Source organism: Malania oleifera, chromosome 13 (genome assembly GCF_029873635.1).
Source record: "Malania oleifera isolate guangnan ecotype guangnan chromosome 13, ASM2987363v1, whole genome shotgun sequence".
In the NCBI taxonomy this organism is placed as follows: domain Eukaryota; kingdom Viridiplantae; phylum Streptophyta; class Magnoliopsida; order Santalales; family Ximeniaceae; genus Malania; species Malania oleifera.
In genome coordinates this window covers 56,456,475-56,466,344 of record NC_080429.1, presented here as the reverse complement: position 1 = coordinate 56,466,344, position 9,870 = coordinate 56,456,475, and the positions used below count along the sequence as shown (strand labels likewise).

Sequence of the window (9,870 nt, the reverse complement as noted above, 5' to 3'; positions counted from 1 at the left end):
AAAAAAAAAAAATAGCGACTTGCCTATCGTATATGCATCTATAAATACATTTACAATTTCATCAATAAATACATTTGCAATTGCATCTATGAATACAGTCGTACTCATCATTTGAGCATTTATCTCGTTGAGTTAATGATGGTGAATTGGACATAGATTTTTCATTCATTAAAATTTGACGTCAACAATGAACAAAATACTCGTATATTATGTTCCCTTTAAAAAATTTCCAGCTTCCCCTTTACAACATGCATTATAAATAAGAAGAAAAAATATTAGTCGCCTTTCATATGAAATTTTAATATACTTAGATCATACTCAAGTTCACACCGAAAATATTTAAAATGTATTTATGATGTTAGGAATGAAAAATAAATTCTACATTACCAAAACACTTCCTAAGCATGTATGAATTTGTGGAGGCATCTTCCTCGCACGCTACTACTTGAGAGATGGCGATGAACGTAGGATTTTGCCAGAAACCTTGAACGGCAAATGTGGGGTCCAGTTGAGACTGATTGTACGAGTACTCAAGTACCATCCACTTTGAAAATTTGTGCACAATAAAATAATGCTCTCTCACCCTTTTCAAGCCTTGTTTCTTTCACTCAAATGGTCAAGCCTTCTCTCTCTCTCTCTCTCTCTCTCTCTCTCTTACGGACACATCTCCAGGTGACGTGGCCTATTCTCTATCTCTAAGAAACTATCTCTGCACTTTTCCCCTCCAGTCTTCCACTTTACTCTCCACACCTTCCACGTCTCCACCTCGTCTAACCTGCGCCGCGAGGCGCATTGCTCCCACCCCCGTACCCAACCCAATTCCCCATCGTCAACTTGCGAGCCCTTCCATGCCCCAATCGATCGTCTCTCCTGGTCCCCCTCCACCCCCGGCCCACGTTAGCCCCCACCCACTGGAAAATATCATCAAATGCCGAAAGGCCGATGCCGGAAGACGCAGTAGGCTTGGTCCTCACTCTCCCCGTGCACCGTTTGCGGGAGTATTCCGCGTGTGATAGCGTGCGCCTGTCGCTGCTGTCCAAATCCGGCCCTTGATTCCCCCTCTCCCGGTCCTGATCGAACACTAACCTCGTTCGACGGCGTTCTGAGACGCTTCGTTGTGCGCTGGCCGTCTATGGGTAAGGATAACGTGCGCACAACATGATTGTGTCACTTCACCTATCTCTGCGACGTTAGGTTTATGGGGCGACGACTCTGTACGGACGCCCGGAACGATTCTGATCTTCTCATAGAGGTGGAGCCCCTGATTGGAACGCTGACCCTGGAAGGCGAAGTGCTAACCCTAATTTCGCAAGCCTTGAAGTGTGCGGAGGCGAGAGCTTTCATGGAAGCTCTTTAGTTGTCTTCTGGATAGTCCCTTGTTTTCATTGGTCAGGAAGATGAATCTTTAAAACCCTAATCCTAATTTTGTTGGTCTGTGCTTTGTTGAGCTGTGATGGAGAAGTTTGAGGAGATTGGTGTGGGCAAGGATGGTGGGGGCGGTGGTGCGGCTAATACTGGTAAGAACAGCGATGGGTTTATAGATCGTAGCAAAGTAAGGATTCTGCTTTGCGACAACGATGCAAAGAGCTTGGAAGAAGTTTTCACACTCCTATGCAAATGTTCTTACCAAGGTATAGTTTTAATTTTTTTTAAAAAATATTTTTTTCCAAAGAAAATTATATATTTTAATGATGAATCCCTTTTCCATTAGTTTTTAAAAAAGTGGTTTCATTCATGTTGATCAAAGTGGCATAAACAACTTCAATCAAATTGTCTGGTAACTATTTTCTTGGATTTTGACATAACATGACATTATGTGGAGAGAAGATTTCTAGTGAAACAAGTTTGAGCTGCTGGTAGAATAAAAGCACAAATTTTCTATTTAGAAGTGATTTCTGTTGAAAAAAAAAAAAAACAGAGTTTTACTTGTACATTTCTGTGTTTCTTTGCTTTTCTTTTTTTTTTTTTAGTCCAAATATGAGAATTAAGCATCTGATGTCCCAAGAAAAGCATACGATATAATTCATTAGCAGCCATGGAACTTTATGCTTTAGGCACCAATAATGGTCTTCATTTCATTAGTGCATTCTTTAAACCTGCCAATTTTGTTTGCAATAGGAAATTGGGCAGCTGTTTTTTGTGTTACTTATTTAGAATGTTCTGCTCCTTTCTAGATTGTTTGCAACTAATGCTATATACTTTCCTTCTATTAAAAATGTTTTCCCTACCTTCTTGTATTTAAAAGTTCTACTCATTTTTTTAATAATATTTTGAGAGATCTTGTTGTATTTTGCTGCATTCTAATCTAAAATGAGACTTCTTTACTGACCCTGGAATCCCAATTATTCACAGTAACTGCAGTGAGATCAGCAAGACAGGTAATTGATGCACTCAATGCTGAGGGACCTGATATTGATATTATACTGGCGGAAGTTGATCTTCCAATGGCCAAAGGTATGAAGATGTTGAAGTACATTATGCGGGATAATGATTTGCGGCGCATTCCTGTGATCAGTAAGGATTTTTTTTTTTGATAAATAATACTCTGGGTATTTCCTATTGGTTACCCTTTCAAGGTCAGATCTTAGACTAATCTTCATTACATCTTTTTGCATGGGTAAGTGATGTCGGCTCAGGACGAGGTTTCTGTCGTTGTGAAGTGCCTGAGACTTGGAGCAGCTGACTATCTTGTGAAGCCGTTGCGTACTAATGAGCTATTAAACTTGTGGATTCACATGTGGAGAAGGCGACACATGGTCTGTGTCACTAGACCTGAGTTATTAGAGCTATCTTTCTTTTCTTTGGTTTTCCCATTGCATCTTATTGGACCTTCTTAAGAACTAAGGGGCCCGCTAGTAGAGAACAATGATAGGCATGTATGAAGAAAATACAGAGAGTTTAGTCCAACCAGAATTTGGTTATTACCATAGAGACTGATGCAGGGTTTGATCCAGTTTGAGAGAATATATGCAATCCTTCTATGAAACTTAACTCTTAATGGCTAAAATTTTCTTATTTCTCTCATCTAATTAGAAACCATAGGTGGCATTCGCTGATTCAAAGGGTCACATTTTTGAGTCTCATGCTCACTTCAAGGGTTACAATCCTTGTGTTTGCATATTCTCCCATGAGCATGCGTTTTTTAGAGTTTTCTTTTGCCAGTATGTTTCTTTAAAGAAATATTCAGTTTTAATTTATTGCTATTCTGTATGTTGGTAGCTCGGACTGGCAGAGAAAAACATCTTGAATTATGACTTCGATCTGGTGGCATCAGACCCTAGCGATGCTAATACGAACAGTACTACCTTGTTCTCAGACGACACAGATGACAAGTCCAGGAGAAGCACCAATCCAGAGATGGGCATGTCAATGCATCAGGAGGATGAGGTAATTGAGCATATGCATCATGTATGGAAATTTATGGTCCTTGCGTCATTAGTGTCTATAGAAAATTCTGGTCATATACTTGTCTTCTTTCCCATTATATTATTCTCTACTAGTTCATATTGTTATCGACAGACAAGGCATATGTTGTTGGAAATGCTTTGATGAAAATGTTATATTTAGTGTCTATTGAATAACAAATATTTTTTCCCGTGTGAAACTTATTCTACAAGACTTATTTTTGTAAATGCTAAACTTTCACTAAACAGGTTGGTAGTTCATGCTGTATGGGATGTAGAAATAAGTTATTTCTGTAAAAAGTTGTAATGCTATGATGTTTGTAATGAGTACAGAAAAGACCTTGTATGATAGAACTGAAATACGTGAGGTTAAGTCGTTGATTGGGAACTACAAAATGGGTATAGATGTTTATAAGATTTTCTGAAAAATGGTTATCTGGCTGTATTTGGGAAAAAAAGCCATTTTCTAGTTTCTAGATTTTCAAATAAACAAGCAGAAGTACCAGAGAAGAAAATTATTGCAGATCAACCACTAGCCTACTCCGGTTTAATATGGCCTTTAGGATCTCACCCTATTCCCACTCAGGGAGTGAATATTTCTTTCTAATCCATCAAATCTTTGGTCAGTGTTATGATTCGCAATTCTGCATGAAGAGCACAAAAGTTGGACGTAGTCAAATATTGAAGTACTGTGATTTTGTTTCTGTTTTAAAATTCAGCACTGCCACTTTTCTTTGCTAGTCTTATGGCTAATTTTATGGCAAATCAGTTCAATTAAATTGTATATATGTTCTCCATTTCAGTCTAATGATGCTGCTGCTGCTGCTGCTGCTGCCGCCACTGCCACTGATGCAATTGCTGCCACCACTGTTGCCACTGCTGTGGAGCATACACGGAAAGATTCATCAAAATATCGGCCAGATGTGCCTGGAATAACTGATCGCCGAACAGGTGAGCTCTCTCCCCCCCCCCCCCACAACAAAAAGCCCCTAAACCTGTTCTTTTGCATCAATTGCTGCTTCTGTGATAGTATGTTTTGATGTCCCATAAATATAAAATCATTCAAATTTTTTTAGGCACTTAAAACGGTGAATTTTATTGACAGCATTGGGGTCAGTTTTTAGATTTCCTGTTATAAATTAGGCTTCTTTTGCTGTCCTTTGTGGTTATTGCTTTGTTTGTATGCTTGTTCATTTAGGGATCTGTTTATAATGCATTGGAAAACAAGATGAAATGATTCCATTCCATGCGGTGCTGGGAACAAAAACTTAATTTTCAATGGTGTCTTGAGTGCTCAATTTGATTTTTCATAAAATGATTTTTCACCCACTTGCAAATTTTAAGTTGATGATTTGGGAGCTATTTGTTCTCCACTTGTTGCTGCAATAAAATTGGGAAACACCAATTGGAGGTGCTCCAGCCATGATGTTGTGTGCCTTGATTTTTTTCATAGTTTTCAAGTTGGATAAGCTGGGAATGAACTTTTGTTGCTTGTTTCTGTCTATGCATGTACTCATATAAGAGACACACAGGTAATGTGGACCCTGAAGTACATTTAGACTTGTTTCGCTTTTGCTGCCTCCTTTTATGGTTCTTGTCAGGTTTAATATTGTAGTATATTTATGACATTTTATGGGATTTAGTGAGAAGTTGACCTTCAGAAATGTGCAAATGCTATATAACCACTTTTTTATTTACTCTACCTAGATAGCACTAGTTTTTCACAGCATTTGGGTGCACACTGGGTAGTAATAACTGAATTCTGCATTGGACTAGAAGTTTGCCTTTATAAGGGTATTTTCAATTCTTACCTGAGGAAAAGTACTAAAATTCTGACTTATCAACTGAAAATCTGGCTTTGATTTTCAGGCCAATTTCCATCGGGTCCAAAGAAGAGTGAACTAAAGGTTGGCGAGTCTTCTGCATTTTTCACTTATGTCAAATCAAGCATAATAAAAAACAGCTCCCCTGGGATTGCTCCTCTGGATGAAAATGCTGCTCAACAAATTATGATGGATGAGAGCCTTCATGCATGGGGTGAGCAGGTATCTAACGCCAATGGACGTGAAAATGGAGAGTATTCACAAGGAGATAATTTCCCTAGCAATAACAGTGTTCCTGATTCTTCTCTAGAAAGATCCTGTACTCCCCCTTTGGGGTTAGAATTTCCACAAGGAAGGAACTTGAAAGAAGTGGAGTCCTCTCAGATGTGGATACATCCAAGAAATGAGCCTCAAATTGATGTTTCAGGTTTTCAAACTCAGTCTGCTTATCCATATTATATTCCAGGTGTAATGAATCAGGTTATGATGCCATCATCATCACAACTGTATCAAAAGAACTTGCATGACCTGCCAAATCATGCAACTCCTGCCATGCTGTCTCAGTACAATCATCTATCTCAGTGTCACCAAGCACCTGGGATGGCATCATTTCCCTATTACCCAGTAGGTTTATGCTTACAACCAGGTCAAATGTCTAGTTCACACCCATGGCCTTCATTTGGAGGTTCATCTTCGACCGAAGTGAAATTGGGTAAAGTTGATAGAAGAGAGGCAGCTCTGATCAAGTTTAGACAGAAGCGGAAGGAGCGTTGTTTTGACAAGAAAATTAGATATGTCAACCGTAAGAGACTTGCTGAAAGGAGGCCCCGAGTGCGGGGACAGTTTGTGCGGAAGGTGAATGGGATAAATGTGGACCTTAATGGACATCCAGCTTCTGTTGATTTTGATGAGGACGAAGAGGAGGAGGATGAGGGCGCATCTAGGGATTCTTCTCCTGAGGAAGATGGTTCAGGATGTTTGAGTTGAGGTGGCAGTCATCGAGAAGGTTCAGTTTTTCTCTTGCAGTTGCATAGATCTTCCAATCGAGGTTCCCTGCAACTGTTCCCGGTGCTGAAATGTCATGCTTATTGGAGGAAGAAAGTGATAGTTCATATAACACAAGAGCACCATGTACCAGTTGAAGGGCAGATCTGGGAGAACTCCATCGTTTGGATGCTCAATTCAACTTTGGTTTGCCTCAAATGGAGGATGATGGATCAGAGGGCAAACTGTACACAGCTGTTCAATTCTATGTTGCATTCTAGTGCCATGAAAGGAAAATCAGGCACAAACATTTTTATTTATTAAGCTGATTAACGTTGAAATGAGTCCCAACTGTTCAAACTATGATCATATACTTTTTGTCCAGTGCATGGCCCATGTTGCTCAGCTGCAGTTACCATAGCTTATGCAAGCATATGATATGATATGTCATTTTCCTGCAGGATATATGTTCATTGGGTATGGTCAGTTATGCCAGCACCACATGAAATGGCTCCTTTTGAGATATGCCTGCCTTTCCTGCCCTGCATCGTCAAACAGTCGAGTGGAAGGAGTAAAAGCAAGACCTTCGTTTCAGTCCAGCAAATGATCATTTTCATGGGACACGCGTGGCGCATGGCATCACGGTGAAATTAGTTGACCACGCTGGGCAGGCAGGCTTGCTAATGGAACCTCCCTCCCTACACAGCTCCAAAGGCTTCCAAACAAAAAACAGGAACAGGGTGTTTTTTTTTTTTGTTTCCTTTCAAAAAAGTTTTAGTCCGGAAGGATTGCAGAAATTTTCATGGAGTTTTGGTTAAACGTTGTACGAGTTGAGGGCAAGCTTAGTTGTAGCTAGCAAATGGTTTAGTTTTATAAAAATTAACATTTGATTTTTCATAATTTTTTAGTTACGTTAAAAAAAAAATTATATTTAATTATTTTAATATAAAATAATATAATGAAAAATGAACACTAGTCTTTTTGAAGATATGATAAAAAGGATAAGGGCATCGTTAAAGTTTTAAAAATTTCAGAGATTTTTCCTAAGATTTCATAATCCTTGTTGATTAAACTTGACATTTAATTTTTGAATTGTTTGGACCCTTGAAGTTTGTCCGTTTATCAAATAAAAGGGAAGATTTATATATTTTTGACGGAGGTCTATGAAAATTTTGAAATAAGAAAAATTCTTGATATTTTTAAAACTTTTAAAATTACGTTTGGTTTGCGAAGTATTCATTTTCGAGAATAGATGAGTTTCGTAGATTAGTTACAATTAGTTACATAAAAAATTATATTGTTATTATGAAGTAAATAACGATGCAAAACATTTTATGAGACCATAATAAGAAATAGATAACAAATAACTATTTTCAATTTCATCAATGTTTATTTACACGTTAAATGAAATAATTGAGAATATACAAGGAATAATTATTTTTATGATTTCTAAAGTTTAAATTATATTTCATTTTATTTCAACCAATACCTATTTCGCTGCATCGATCAACCTATAAGAGAAGTTTGGATGAAATCCAATCCATTACAGTTTTATACTTTATTTTGTTTAAATCTAAATAAAAGATTTAAAATCTATGCTTTCCGAAAGACTTTTATTAAAGACAAATGCTTCCAAAGGCAAGAATAGAGAAGACTTTTTTACCTTTATAAGTAGCAAAGACTATAAAAGGCATGGAAAGTGGAAACTCTTGGACTCCCCAAGTTGTGGCGCAGGCCCATAAAAGATAATTAAACAAGCCCTCTTAATAAGGGGCTCCACATTCCTCGGCCTTCCCAAGGTCTGGTCATCTTATTATTAGTTTTTAAACTAAGCTTATTAAAATAAACAAGTGGAAGATTGAGGATTCTAATTCAGTGGGGTTGGGGTGGCATGTCTTTGTCTTTGTCTTTGACTTCCTCAGCTAATAATGAATGTTCCATATGAGTGGTCGGTGTTAACTGTTCCAATTGTCCAGGAAGGAAGAAAGAGAGATGTCAAAGTTGATGATGGTGGTTAAGCTTGGACGTTGCTTTAGATGTTGAGGTACTTTGGAATTTAGTTTAGTTGGGAGCAATTGACTGCAAAGACATGGGCAAGAAGATGATTTAAATGATCTGTCAAATGGCAAGAGCCCCATTTAGATAGACCCTCACCTCGTGATTCCTACAATGTGAAATACTTGCTAGTGAAAGAGTATCTATAATCGGCCGGTGCTATAAATGCGTGTGGCATTGTGATGGCACATAATTGAATTTCATTAAAAAGATAGTGATACTTGATCTATGACACTTCAACTCTACAGATTGTGTGATTTACAACGGATACACGACTTATCTATTTTTATTGTGTCAACTTCTGAAGTGTAATCGTTTAAGATCTCCAAGGACGTAAATGGGAAGTTGAGAGAATGAGCTGTGGGTAGCCTTTTCTTTTCTTTTCTTTTTTTAAGAAATGTGAAATTACTATATTATTTGATTATTTAATTTTGAATAAATTTAACCGATATGCATTGTTGGCCCAGACGTTAAATAACACCCATTAGAGGAAACATAATAATTTTTTAAAATACCACAGAATAAATGCGGGCAACAAGACTAGAGCCCAGGAAGACCTCTTGAAAATCAGCCTTGATACATGTTAAATTACCACTTTACCTAAAAACTTAAACTATTAGGTTGTCGGTCAACATTTTATTTGTTTTGTAGTATTATTGTACTGCAATAATGTAATTGATCTATAATATTGTTCCGTAATAGTGTGCAACACAACATTTTAGTTTTTTATTTTATTTTTTATTCATGGAGGGCCACACTAAATTTAAATTATACAATTTACGGACCTAGTCCATCGCCCATCTCATATCCTTTCTTACCCATCTTATAATTTAAACTTAAGATCTGTAATATTAAAGTTTCAAATTTTAATCATTAGGATGTTTTGATTGTTTTTGTTATTGAAATATAGAAGTTAGATAATAAAAATTTGGTGATTGAAATATAAAAGTTAGATAATAAAAATTTGGAAATGTATATTTTTTGAAATGTTGGCGATGCATTAATTTCTTTGAGATAAGTGAATTTACTAATTCTAACATGCAAGACATTTATCCACTTTAGACAAATTTATTGCAACTTAATTTCTACTCTACTCTTTGCTAAAACCAAGTTTGCAAAAAAAAAAATTTATTCTTATTATATTTGCACGCACGCGCACACATATATATAAACTGACAATTAATTTGATTATGCATATGTTGTAATTATATATTTAGAACAGAATCGTGCCTTATTTAATGAAAAACCACTTGAACCAAAAATTGAAGAAGGCATATTACAATTTTAAAGGAATTGATAATTCCATGCAATTGAAACAATTTTAATAGCTTAAATGACATTATAACAATTTTAGTAGTTAAAGATACAATGCAAGTATGAACTTTTTTCTAAGATCTCTAAATCAAGCAAACAACTGGGACAACATTATAACAATTTCAATAATTTAAAATTATTGTAGGATAAATGAAAATTTGGAATTGAATATGTTAATAAATAATTTGTTGGGTCACTGCATTGGAAGCATGAATTTTGAGATTAGAATTTAGATTTGCGTGATCAATTTTTTTTTAATATTCAATACAATTTAACATTATGTCTTATCC

At 36.6% G+C, this 9,870-nt stretch overlaps 1 protein-coding gene across 1 annotated transcript; it reads left to right on the top strand.

Moving 5' to 3' along the window:
* The first annotated feature begins 597 nt into the window (after positions 1-597).
* On the top strand, positions 598-6,595 carry LOC131146383 (two-component response regulator-like APRR1). The gene is made up of 6 exons (XM_058095968.1): positions 598-1,631; positions 2,353-2,514; positions 2,623-2,756; positions 3,220-3,387; positions 4,208-4,355; positions 5,274-6,595. The coding sequence occupies exons 1-6, from the start codon at positions 1,454-1,456 to the stop codon at positions 6,212-6,214; spliced, it is 1,731 nt and encodes a 576-aa protein (XP_057951951.1). The 5' UTR covers positions 598-1,453; the 3' UTR covers positions 6,215-6,595.
* The last annotated feature ends 3,275 nt before the right edge of the window (positions 6,596-9,870 follow it).

What these genes read in the sequence shown, in the direction of transcription:
- LOC131146383 (XM_058095968.1), top strand. Translation starts at nt 1,454, where the DNA reads ATGGAGAAGTTTGAGGAGATTGGTGTGGGCAAGGATGGTGGGGGCGGT. An exon ending in GCGGCGCATTCCTGTGATCA is followed by an intron (nt 2,515 to 2,622) that starts GTAAGGATTTTT and finishes TGCATGGGTAAG; the next exon opens with TGATGTCGGCTCAGGACGAG. An exon ending in TGTGGAGAAGGCGACACATG is followed by an intron (nt 2,757 to 3,219) that starts GTCTGTGTCACT and finishes GTATGTTGGTAG; the next exon opens with CTCGGACTGGCAGAGAAAAA.